Source organism: Balaenoptera acutorostrata, chromosome 15 (genome assembly GCF_949987535.1).
Source record: "Balaenoptera acutorostrata chromosome 15, mBalAcu1.1, whole genome shotgun sequence".
Classification (NCBI taxonomy): domain Eukaryota; kingdom Metazoa; phylum Chordata; class Mammalia; order Artiodactyla; family Balaenopteridae; genus Balaenoptera; species Balaenoptera acutorostrata.
In genome coordinates, this window is record NC_080078.1 from 38,174,039 (window position 1) to 38,186,622 (window position 12,584).

General features: G+C 63.3%; 1 protein-coding gene across 4 annotated transcripts; it reads right to left on the bottom strand.

Annotated features, from left to right (window-relative positions):
• Nucleotides 1-1,400: 1,400 nt before the first annotated feature.
• Nucleotides 1,401-12,080, bottom strand: NHERF2 (NHERF family PDZ scaffold protein 2). 4 transcript variants are annotated; one of them, XM_007181670.3, is made up of 7 exons: nucleotides 11,700-12,080; nucleotides 9,051-9,251; nucleotides 3,157-3,336; nucleotides 2,651-2,804; nucleotides 2,530-2,573; nucleotides 2,100-2,162; nucleotides 1,568-1,867 (listed from the first exon to the last, which is right to left on the bottom strand). In XM_007181670.3, the coding sequence occupies exons 1-7, from the start codon at nucleotides 11,910-11,912 to the stop codon at nucleotides 1,709-1,711; spliced, it is 1,014 nt and encodes a 337-aa protein (XP_007181732.1). In that variant the 5' UTR covers nucleotides 11,913-12,080; the 3' UTR covers nucleotides 1,568-1,708. The 4 variants fall into 4 exon arrangements, with proteins under 4 accessions (XP_007181731.1, XP_007181732.1, XP_007181733.1 ...); XM_007181671.3 differs by lacking the exon at nucleotides 2,100-2,162; XM_007181672.3 differs by lacking the exons at nucleotides 9,051-9,251; nucleotides 11,700-12,080 and adding an exon at nucleotides 5,858-6,598.
• Between the last annotated feature and the right edge of the window lie 504 nt (nucleotides 12,081-12,584).

Genomic DNA, 12,584 nt, shown 5'->3' on the forward strand with positions numbered 1-12,584 from the left:
CCCCGGGGGGTGGGAGGTGGCATGCTGGAAAGCACATGCATGAGCTGTGTTTGCACCCGTGCTCATGTGTGTCTGGAACAGGGCTGCCTGGGAGGCCAGGATGGGGACGTGACCATCTGGGCTGAGTGCTGGGGGGCAGGGGTGGCGGGGGGGTCGTGGGAGCCAGTTGCAGCCAGCTGTCTGGAAGCCTGCTGGGGACGCTGGAAGCCCAGGCTGCCTCCCGCAGCAGCTGGCTGGGGACCTGGAAACACACGCCTCTTCCTGAACTTGTGCACCCTGAGAGCCCCAGCCTCTGCCACGAGGCCCCACCCCTAGTGTTTACAGAGCCACCTGGTCTCAGAGGGACACCAGCAGGCCCAGGGAGGGCACCACAGGGCACAGGGCCTGACCTGCGTGTACCTGCTGGGGGGCCAGAGGCCCAGAAGGCTTCACAGGGAGGTGCTGGTGAGAGGGCAGGGCTCCGAAGCACAGGGGTCCCAAATGCACTGGAGAGATAAGCAAGAGGGAGCAGGAGCTGAGAGGGGCTAGCGGATGGATTTGGGGAGGGGAGGCTTAGGAATGGGACTGTTTCCAGCAGCTGAGACTTAGGGAGCTGCAGGCTGCCACCTCCCTGCCCAGACCATGATCCCTCCAACCCCCAAAATGAAGGCTCAGGAAGGACAGAGACAGCCAGGGTCCAAGAAAGGCCTGTTTATTCTGAAGGCGTGCATGTGCTATGGCTTATGGGGCAGACAGCGATGTCGGTCGGTCAGGTTCTGGGCAGGGGGAAGGCAGAGTCGGTGGGGTTTCCTCAGGGGGAGGCTCCCAGCAGGGGCCAAGCCCGGAGCCTGAGGTCCTTCCTGGGGGCAGGCTCTCACACAGTCACACCCCGAAGGCCTAGGGGCTGCCATGCAGGGACAAGGGGCCTGTCCAGAGTCTACCCTCCTCAGGGGCACAGGGCCTCCATCCTCAGGCCCCTCAAAGAGCCCAGGCCCTGTACCCCAGACCCCCCACCCCAAGGAGGGCAGGGACGGGGCAGACGGGCAGCTCTCACAGCCACATCTGGCATCCCCAGCACCCCCCAAAGCCTGCATGAACACGGCCTGCAAGCCCCCCAACTCTGTCCCTGGACGTCCCTGGCACTCCCACTTGGGATGGCTGCTGCTGAGGGGGTGGGGAGGAAATGGTTTGCAGAGAAAGGTTTGTTTTATTGCAATTATTTAGAGAGCACGTCCTGAGGGGGGTGGGGGCAGGGCTCTGGTATTAAGTGGAAACATGTGTGGAGCTAGAGCTCTTTCTGGAAAAAAGCAAAAACACAAATTCCTTTAAGTCAGCAGGCCCAGGCAGAGCAGCAAGGGCCGGGCCCTGCGGGTCACCACTGCCTCTCCCCCTCTCCCCTTCTCCCCCTCTCCCCCTCTCCCCCTCTCCCTCTCTCCCCTGTCTCCCTCTCTCTTCCTCTCCCCACATCCCCTCATTGTCTCTCTGGGTATCTCACATCTCGGGCTCTCTCTCCCCATCTTGCTGCCACACTCCCCTAGCACCCAGCGGGTTGGGGGCAGGACGGGGTCTCACTGGGGCACAGGTTGGTTCTTGGGTGGTGGTGGGACCACCACGGCTTGGGGGGTAAGGATGCCCCCTCCAGTCCACTGAGGGGAGCTCTGGGTGGGCCCGAGGGGCAAGGCCCAAGGTCCGTGCAGGAGGAGCCCGGCAGGAAACAGGCAGGGAGGGCTCAGAAGTTGCTGAAGATCTCTCGCTTCCGGTTCCAGTCCATCTGCGGCGCCCGCTTGTTGACCCTGGTGGCTCTCACCTTCTCCTTGGCCTCGGCTGCAGTGGGGCTCAGGTGGAGGCCGCTCTCCTGAAAAGGGTCGCGCTTCCAGGTGCTGCCATCCTAGGGGCGGACACGGTGGGCGGGTGGCCAGAGTGAGCCCTGGACCCAGGCCCCCAGACAGGTGGCCTTTCCCAGGGAGTTCACACCAGAGGCCACCTGGCAGCAGGCCCAGGAGGGCTTCCTAGAGGCAGTGGCCTCACAGCTCAGGCTGACAGCTCCACAGATGCCCGCCCCCAAGGTCTCAGGCCCCCCAGTGTGTGAACAGCAGTAGAGGTGGATAGGCACCCGCTACCTCAGTGTCCTTGTCTAAGTCAGGCAGGTCACTTCGGGACGAGCACACGGAGCCACCATTGAGCTGGGAAACCAAGGGTAAGGCGTGGCTTTAGGGGCCCCACCCAGGAGCCTCTGTGCACACACAGGCTTACACGCACACATGCAGACACGCGTGCACATGCCAGAGCTGCATTTATTCCTCCATTTGGCAGTGGCCACTGAGCCTCTACTACACCCTGGAGGTGCCCGAGTGCCCTATGGCGCTGGGGTGTGGCTGACCCAAGACGGATCCAAGGGGCATCAAAGCTGGGAGTGACAGGGCCAGGCTCAGTCTCACAACCATGCTACACAAGGACAGAAATCTCGGGAGGGGCTCTGTCAGGTCTGGGGACCCCCAGAGGTGCCCCTGTGGTCTCCCGGGCTCACCCTGTCCACTCCCACCCTCTCACCTGGGCCGAGCTGGTCCCGTTGGTGACTGGTGATGGCAATGGACCTGTGGGGACAGTGTGTCACTGGCCACTCAGCCCCCAATGCTTTACCCCAGCCCTGGGCCCCAGGGCAGCCACCCACCTTCCACATGCTCCTCAGTGGGTGTGACCCGCAGCCGCTTGAAGTGCTCATCTGTTTCGGGGTCCACCACAAGCAGCCGGGCCTCGTCCTCCCGTGCCTTGATGCTGGCAACCACCTCCGCGTGGCGCAGCCCCTCCACATTCTGCCCGTTCACCTGCCGCCGCCAGCACGGGGTCAGTGCTGCCTGAGGGCAGGTCGCCACCAGCCCCCCAAGCCACTCAGCCAGGTGTGGCATCAAATATTCATCAACGCTGTCACCAGCCACGGCAGCAAGAGGAGCACCAGCTCAGGTTCAGGTTCCCAGCATCTCCCTCCTCCCAGTGAGGACCCGGGGCCCAGACACACACACACACACACACGCACGCACGCACGCACGCACGCACGCACGCACGGAAGGGCACTGGCGTAGACAAACATACGGGCAGGCACGGATACACACAGGGGATGTGGGCCCAGTCACAAACAGAAAGGACACAGGCGCAGACATATACACACAGGGCAGGTACCTCTATGAGTCGGTCCTGGGCACGGAGGCCAGAGTGGGCAGCAGGTGAGCCCGGGTCCACCGAGCGGATATACTGTCCGGGCCGGGACTTGTCACTGTGCAGGTTAAACCCGTAGCCCTGGGGGCCTTTTTGCAGGTGGCAGAGCCTCGGGCGCAACTCCCTCAGGGGCCCATTGACATCCTGCAGGCACAGGGATGCAGGGTGAGGCTCCAGCTCTGACCTCCCACCCTAGAGGCACTGACCCCACCCCTGAGGCCTCCGGTCCCATCCCCAGTGTGCAAAGGCAGGAGTGGAGATGGTGGGAGGGAGCCTCAGCCCCACACTCGGCATCATGCCCCCACCTGACAGCATCCCCAGGTCTCAGAGACCAACACGGGGTGGTGGGGGTGGGGGGGTGACGCTTAGGCTGCCTGTGATGATTCAGCTTCCGGATCCTGAACAAAGCCTTAGTCTCCAAACCCGCAAAGGACCTGTGATGGGGTCAGGGGCCTTACAGGGGTGTTGGGAGAATCAACGGGCTCAAGGCTAGGGCTGAGCACAGACCAGGGGCCTAGGAGAGACAAGTGCGATGAGCTGCCACTCGTCACAGTGTCCAGGAAGGCTGTGGGCCCCGCCTGTCCTCTACCCACCCCCCATCCGAGTGTGGGGCTGGCAGGGTAGGGCCGTAGGACCGGGCTGTTTTGTTTATGCTTCCAAAGGTCTCCCTAGGGCTGATGGCAGTGCGGCTGTGTTTGCTTTCACATTCCAGGGCAAGCTGGAGCCGCCCCCACCCCCACAGGGCCCAGAGACTTGGGTCGCACGGGCTGGAGCCTGGGCAGGAGCGCCAGTGAGGGAGCAGTGAGGGGCCGAGGATGGGGCCTGTCTCCCACCTTCCCTGCCCTCCACGGAAGGCTCACGGTGCCCTGAGGATCCCCCCACCAACACCCCAGGGCTCTGCCTCCGTTTACCTCTGGCATCCTGCAGTAGGTTCTGGGCTGGGGGTGCGGGAGGGCCGTGCAGGCAGAGGCCAGACCCCAGGACCCCCACCCAGCCGGGGCCTGAGGTAGTGACCACAGCGCTGAGTGGCCAGCGGCCACCGGTGCTCAGTTGAACATGGCGGTGGCCGGAGGGAAAGGGCGGCCAGCAGCTCAGGTTTCCTGGGCGCTTGGGGCTCAAGTGCGCGTGCAGGTGAGACTATGCAGGGTGGGGGTGCTCACCAGGGCCTTTTCCTGTCCCTCTACCTCCCTGTGTGTGGCCAGTGACCCTGGGCCAGGCTGGGGGCTGTACTGAGGGAGGGCCAGCCTCCAGGCCTTTGAGCTCACCCCCAAACCCCAAATCTGACTGTGGCCGCCCATCTGTGGGACCAAGCGTGTCTCTCCTCACAGGGTGGTGCCTTACCTCAGTCTCTAGGCGCTCCCACCCCTGGGGAACACCTTCTTCCGGTCCAGCCTGTGCCCCTTCTCCATGACCCCTTCCCCGACCCCCAAAGCCTGCCCCCTTGGAACCCCCCCCTGCAGGCCACCATCTGCCCCATAACCCCAGGAATTCCAGGGACTGGGCTGCTGCTCCTCAGTCCCCCAGGGGCTCGGCCAGGCATCCTGGGCTGAACTTGGGGCTGTGAGACTCCCGGGTTCTCCAGGAGCTCACTTATAGACTCAGCCCCTCTCCAGACACACCTGGAAGTACAGGTGTGCAGCTCTGAGGCGCCTCTCAGGTTCAAGCTGTCAGAGCACAGGTCCCAAGGCTGGCCGGGGCCGTGCGTGGCAGTGGAAGTGTGACATGAGCACACCTGGTGGTGGAAGTGGGCCCAGGTGGCAGCGGGGCATCACATGGTCACAGAGACCAGACATCCAAACGTACGCTCGCCAACAGGCTTCATGGACCCGTGCGGTGACCCATCATGTGAAAGGACGGCCCTCGGCACCGGGCCCTCGGCACCAGGCCCTGTGGCCTCTTCCCACGCCCTCCACAATGGTTCCAGGGAGTGGTCTCTCAAGGCCCCCAAACGGGAGGACTGGGGGGGCGGGCAGCTGGGGCCATGAAGCCAGGCTGAATGCAGTCACTTCTGGTTTGAGACCATACTGGCCATCTCCCTGCCTCAACCCAGCACGGCCGCCTCTCACCACACAGCCAAGAGGTTTCTCCTAACATCTGGCCTAAGTCCCTCTCCTTACAATCAGGGTCCAAGGAGCACCAAACTTGGCACTAGACCCCTCAGGTTGAGGGGCTGCAATGGGGGGCGGTGGGGAGACAAGGCTGGCAGCGTGGCGACCCAGCGGGAAGGCCCACGGGGAGGCCCAGCACCATAGTAGGTCAGGAGGGGGTGCAGGCTGGGCCCAGCGCATTGCTCACATTCCTCGCTCCTGCCCTGGCTCAGAGCACTTCCTGTTGCCTCCCAGCTAGGCCCTCAGGCTTCCACAGGCTTCCAAGCCCCGATTCCCTACCAGGCAGCCGCAGAGCTGGACAAGCCCTAGTCTCCCGGCCATGCCTGTAACCAGACAAAGAGGCTGGCATGGGGGTACCCCTGGAGCCAGGCTGTACCACCCCCCAGATGGTGACTCACCAGCCCTAGCAGAAAAAGGCCCCCATTGTTGCTCAGAGTCCAGCCTGCTCACACCAGGGTCACCAGGGTCCCCAGCGTCCCCTCTCCCAATCCTGGAGGACAGAGACTAAGCTGGCTGCCGGTGTCCTCACTGCCCACCCTGCCCCCACCCCACCTGACCTGCACAAGCCTCCGGGATGGGCTCCGTGGAGGGGCTCCTGGGGCCGGGGAGGGTGGTGTGGCACTCCCAGAGCGGGCCATAGGAGGCGGGACAGAAGCGGCAAGCGGCGAGCGTCCAGCTGGAGTGGCCTGAGCTCTCCAGCCAGCCCAGGCTGCCACCCCATTTATCCACCTCCCACTGTGGCCCAGGCTCCCCAGGGACGGGTGGGGACATAGGGCTGAGTCACTTTGAGGAGCAGGGTGGTGGCTGAGCCCCCCTCCCCTTCTCAGGCTCCAGCCCGGTGTCCCCCACCGGCCAGGTTTCCGTCCCAAGAAAGGAAGGAAGGAAACTGCTGGGAGGCCCTGCCCTGCTCCCAGGACCCAGGGCTGGGGAGACAAGGAGGCAAAGGAGGGGACCCTGACCTCAGAGCATAAGACAGTCCTGCTGCAGCTCACAGGGGGATGGGGAGCAGGAACCAGGGAGCCCCAAAAGCCCTCTTGTAGGCACCGCGTCCTATACCAGGCGGTCACCCTCTGCAGGACTCTGTCACCTCACTCACTCTCAGCCCCCAAAGGCCTCCAGAACTGGAGGTGGAGGCATGGGCTGGCTGTGAGGGGGAGGAGGGCCCGGGGTCTATCATACCCCTGCAGCCCTGGCATCGCTGGCTGCCCCGTCGCTGTTCGGGGCGGTCGCCCATCATCACTGTCACGATCAGCTGCACTGCAGCTGCGGCCACCCCAGCCCAGTCTGAACGGGGCTGAGTCACCACTGACAGCCCTGACAGCCCCCGGAAGGGAGGGGCCAGCCACATCCGTGTCCTCCCCTGCCCACCCCCTCCTCCCTGCCCAGGACAGGAGGACACTGAGGCTGAGAGAGCCAGAAGGGCCCTTGGGGCCTGGACTCCCACCTCAGCCCTTCCCCCCACAGGGCATGGAGGGTGGGCCCCTTCATCCCCCACTGTGAAGCAAACAACACACATCTCTCCCCAGTTCTCCTGACCCACTGCTGTTGAGGCCCTATCAGGGCATAGCCCTGTATATAAACATCGTCCACCCAGGCTCCCTCACAGCCTGTGGTGGGCGGAAGCTAAGCCTGGTTTGTGGAGGTCAGCGGAGGTCCAGCTCTTCCTTCCCATGCTCTGAGCTCAGCCGATTAAATACCGGGTCTCTGGCTGGGAGGGAAAAGAGAGACGGTGCCCTCAGGGACTCCCCTGACCTTATGGGGTCCCTGTCCCCCTGCCAGCCCCAACCACGGAGGGACCTGCCAGACAGGCCCCACTCTTTTCCTCTAAAATTACACCAGCGGCAGGCTTCTCTGGTGGCACAGTGGTTAAGAATCCGCCTGCCAATGCAGGGGACACAGGTTCGAGCCCTGGTCTGGGAAGATCCCACGTGCCGCGGAGCAACTAAGCCCGTGTGCCACAACTACTGAGCCTGCGCTCTAAAGCCGGAGAGCTGCAATTACTGAGCCTGTGCGCCACAACTACTGAGCCTGCACTCTAGAGCCCGCGAGCCACATTACTGAAGCCCGCGCACCTAGAGAGCCCGTGCTCCGCAACAAGAGAAGCCACCGCAATGAGAAGCCCACACACTGAAACAAAGAGCAGCCCCCACTCGCCGCAACTAGAGAAAGCCTGCGTGCAGCAATGAAGACCCAACACAGCCAAAAATAAAATAAATTGAATAAAAATAAATTAAAAAAAAATACACCAGCGGAAGACCCCTCCTAGGGCTTCCTGCAGCCCCCAGAGCCTGAAATAGTGGAGGGGGAAGGTCCCACCCAAGGACAAGGTGCCTCCCCACCCTCCAGATAAGGCCTGAGGGCAGAGTTTTCCACAGGAAGGTGAACTCAGCCATTTGTGTCTAAATCAATGGACAAACGCCTAGGGGGAGGGGCACTTCCTCCTGGGGGTGAGATGCCCTGGGAAGGAGGTAGGTTCCAACTCTCAGTTTGGGGGGGTGGGGTGGTCAGCCAGCGCACCATCCCAGGGCTCCCCTGAAATCACAAATCTGACCCTAACACCCCCTACTCTGGCCTTCAGTGGCCCTGGGGCAAAGTCCAGACTCCAGGACTTGGCACTGTGGCCCTAACCACCACCCCCCAGCCTGCCCTAGAGCCACAAAGAACAAAAAAGGGAGGCAGGGGTTCGTGCTCATGCCTGTGCCCAGGCTGCCTCCCCACTGGGAATGCCATCCCCTCCAGGAGAAACACGAGGCCCCACAGGATCCAGGTCACAGGCATGGCCAGCTCGCCTGGGAGACATCCGGGAAAGGGACAGGGCAGGTGTCAGGGTCCCCTGCACACCCAGAAACGTCAGATCTCACACCTCCACCAGCCCCAGGCCAGTGGTTCTCAAAGTGGGCTCTGGGGAGCCCCTCGGCTTGAATCTTCCTTTAAGGGATTTTTCTCTTTTTAAAAAAAAAAAAAAAGAAGAAGAAGGTAGTAGGGGCACAAAAGACAGAAGGTAGTAAGGGCACGGGGCTTCCAGGAGGGCAGGACAAGCAGGCTCTTCCTCCTGGCATCCAGGTGCTGCCCCAGTAGGGCCACTGCCCAGCCCCTGATACCTAGAAAGAGACAGAACTAGACTCCCCACCACCACCACCTCCCCCTTCTCCAGCTCTTCCCCAGTTAGCTCTTCCTGTCTGGAGGGCGGAGCAGGGAGAAGGGGGAGGTGCCCCAACCCCTGCAGACCCCGGAGCTGAGGACCCAGCTTAGAGAGTCTCCTCAGCTGCCACCACGGAGGAGGGTCAGCCCCTCTGAGGCCTTCAGAGCACAAGCAGGCTCCTCAGACAGACGGACAGACAGACACCCAACACAGGCACAGAGCTGAGCACGCTCAGTCCCAGGACATCCCAGCAGCCCCTCCCCAGGTTCCTCAGCCCCTAGGCCAGGGAGGGGGCGGCTTGTCAGAGTGACCCTTCCTAGGACAAGTGGCTCTGAGGAGCATCCTGGGGAAGAGGGCCAGAGACGGGGGCTGTGGACCAGGGCCAGGTTGCCCTGACACTACCTGGTTTACAGCACAGGCTGAGGGCAGAAAGAGTGGCTCCAAGTAGCCAAGAGGGTTTTCACCAGGGGCAGAGAAGGGGCCCAGAGGGGCAGCAGAGACGGAAAGATACTTCTGGAGGTGACCAGAGGCAGAGACTGCTGTCAGGAGGACAAGAAGGTGGTTCTGGGAGAGCCCAGGGTGGTCCCTGTGGGCAGAGCCCGCCATACCTTCTGGGCGACCTCAGAGCTGAGGCTGCCCCCTCGTGCCCAGGCCGGCTTTGGCTCCCAGGGATCGTGGGCAGGCGGCAGCCCTCGCTGGGCCATCTCCTCAGTGCAGGTCAGTTGCCGCCGGCGGAGCTCTTCGTCCGTCTCCTTGTCCACCACCAGCAGCCGAGTCTGCCCCTCCATGGCCTTGATCCTCTGCACCACCTGGGACAGGTGGGTGGCGGGAGGTCACGGCCAGCACTCCAGGCAGCACATGGGTAGCGGCACCACCCAGGGCTGGCCCAGGGCTGTGGGCAGGCTGCGAGCCTACCAGGGGCAGGGGTGGGCGGCTGGATCGAGAGGCCCGCCGGCTCCGCCCCCCACCCCCACTCCAGCAGCTCCCTCCCTCTTCTCCTGGGGCTCCGGACACGAGGGCCCAGGCTGCAAGGGCTGCAGGGGCCTCGCAGGGCCTCGCCTCGGCCCAGGAAGTGACAAAGACGGTGCTCGGCTGAGCTTCGGGTTTTCAGTATGCGTGTGTGCATGTGTGCGGCCCGCACCCTGCAGCCTTCTGTTTCAGGGTGTCTCTAGGTCTGGGTTTGAAGGAGAGAACTGTCTCCCTGGGTCCCAGTCTCAGTGTGTTTGTGCCTTTTTCTGTCTTTTCCAGTGGTGGAACACGGTAGTGTAAACCCCTGCCTCTAGGCCTTCCATTCTCTTCCAGATCATGACAATGGACCTATTCCTACTGGACCTGCGGAGAGAACACCTGGGTTCCTGTGGCAAGGCACCTCCTCAGGTACCTACCCACAACCCGGAAAGCAGGATTCAGACACAGCAGGGAGAGGTGGGGAGGGGCAGGTCCACCTGTGGGATAGGTGTGGTTACGCAGGTGTCTGTGAAGTGTCTAGAGCATGTGCATGGTGACGGAGCATACATGCTAGTGTGTGCCCGCAGGAGGGGCAGTGCCCACTGGGCATTGGGGAAGGAAGGGCAACACCCCACCCCTACCCCAAGGCCTGGGAAAGGACAGACAGGGCCCCCACCAGCTGCTCAGTAGATGTTGTCAAAAGATAGGAGGGTCTGAACCAGGCCCATCTTTGCCAGCCCTCCTCTGTACCTGTCTTTCCCGGTGAGCCACAGAGTCACAGGAGGACCCCAGGACCCTCATGCTTCCTGACTGTGGGACCCAGACGAGTCACCCAGTATCCCCAAGCATCAGTTTCCTCATCTGTAAAATGGGAGCCGTAACTGTACCTTCTCCCTCCCAAGACAGTGGGAAGGTCTCAAGTGGTCCTGTGTGAAGTTCTTAGAGACCAGCACCCCGGGATGCCTGGGATAAGCATTGCTCTTGGGGCAAGGGTGGCAGCAACTGTTAAACAGAGGCCAGGCGCCAGCTCTACCAGGCCCTCCCTATGGCCTGTCAATCCAAGCTCTCTGGCCTTGACCCCCAGCCTCCAGCAAACAGCCTATCCAGCTGACACTCTGGGTAAAAGACAGAAGGACGGCAGACAGATGGACAGACAAAATCTCCAAGGGTAGAAGTGAGAGTTCAGCTCCCAGCCCAGCCAATTTACTAATCTCTAGGCCCAGGCCTGGCCACGCAGACAGGTGCTGGGGGGACACAGAGGAGCCTACTCAGAAGGGGTGGAGGAAGACTGGACCCAAGCCAGGTGAGTCCCTGGTCAGTGGGAGATGGACACCCCCCAGGGGTCAGAACCTGCAGAGAACCTCCCTCTGGCCTTTATCTTCAGCTGCAAGGGGCAGGGGGCTGCGACCAGTGACCCCTGCCAGGCCATCCAGCAGCTTCTTTGGAGAAGAATGTGCTGCCACAGTGGTGACTCCCACCAGGACCCAGACACCATCAGCCAGGACACACACTAGTACAATGGGTGCAGACACACTGATGACTACACATAGCCAGGTGGGCAGACACACAGGCCGGGACACATATATACACAGCCACACACAGGAGGGTACACACACACACACACACACATCCCCCAGTTCACACACGTCCAGGCATGCAGATCTGTACACACACACACATATCTAGGGGTGCAGACCTGTATACTCATGTGCATACAGTCCAGCACACACACTCACTCAACTGATGCAGGCACACACAGGTGTGCCCTCCCTGTGACATCCCCCGCAGGTACACACACGGGGGACCCCAAGAGGGACCTGCACATTCACAGACATACCCAGTTGTGTACACACGCACATGTGTACACGCTGATAGAAAAGCACCCGGATCCCCAGGCACAGGGAGACCCCCGAGGGGCCAACTCCTCCACACATTGCCCTGAGGCCGGAACAAGACTGAAGAGCGAGGGCTGAGACACGGAGGAGCCGCAATGCGGCCCCTCCCTGCCAGGATTCCACCCCGCACCGCCTCGCTCCGTGCAGGACCCACCCGGGCTGGAGGAGGCTAGGAAGGAGGCCGGCTGCCTCTGCCTCAGCGGCCACGTCCCCCACCTCTCCACGGGAGCCCACCGCAGGCCCTTGTGCGATCCCCTCCTGGCCCGGAGAAGGGAGCTGAGGCCTGGGCGCAGGCAGCCCCAAGCTCGGTGGTTATTGGCGCCCTCCGCGCGCGCGGGGCAGGGACGCGCTCCAGGGATGGGGGCGGTGGGGGGTGGCGGAGCGGTGGGCCGGGGATGGAGCGCAGGCACCCACCTGGTGGTGCGTCTCACCCTCCACGTTGACGCCGTTGACCTCGATCAGCCGGTCTCCGGCGCGCAGTGCGGCCGCCTCCGCCGGGGAACCGGGCTCCACGCGCCGAATGAACTGCCCGCGGCGGCCCTTCTCGCCGTGCAGGTGGAAGCCGTAGCCGTGCTCGCCGCGCACCAGGCGGCACAGACGCGGCCGCAGAGGCTCCGGTGCGGCCATGGTGCCGGCTGCCCACCGGCCGGCCAAGGGCTGGCCACGGCGCTCACGCCCGCCGCCAGCAGGCAGGGGCGCGGGGGCCGGCTCGGGGTGGGGCGCGGAGGCGGCGGCGGCGCTGGGGACCCGGTGGTGGCCTCGGCGGCTCCCGCTCGGCTCCCGTCGCCTCCGGCTCCGGCTCGGGCTCTGGCTGCGGCACCGCCCCCGCGCCCGCCCCTTCCCCGCCCCCTCCGCCCTGCCGCCCCCGCCCCGGGTCCAAGCCACCCTGGTCATTTCCCATGCCTCCGCGCTCCGCCAGCCCAGGGAGGCCCCGGGGGAGGCGTCAGGGGACCCCCGAATCACCAGGACCCCTCTGTCTCGCCCCCATTCTGGGCAGCCTTCTTGGCGCCAGCGCCTTTGCCTCCTATGACAGTAACATTTATTGAGCACCTACTGTATGAGTAGCAGGGGCATCAAGGCAGGCCCCTGAGGTGGGAAGAGGGTAGAGGAAGGATCCTTAGACTGAGGGACCCCTATACAGGGGCCCGAGGGTAAGAACAAGGGCCACGGCTCTGCCCACCCTCCTCGGGAACCCCCCTCCCCCTCCCCCCTCTCCCCTCCCATGCCCCGTTCCTGTATCAGAATCCCTCCTGCAACCGAGAGCTTCCCTGACCCAGCACAGAGTCCCAGGATGGTCCA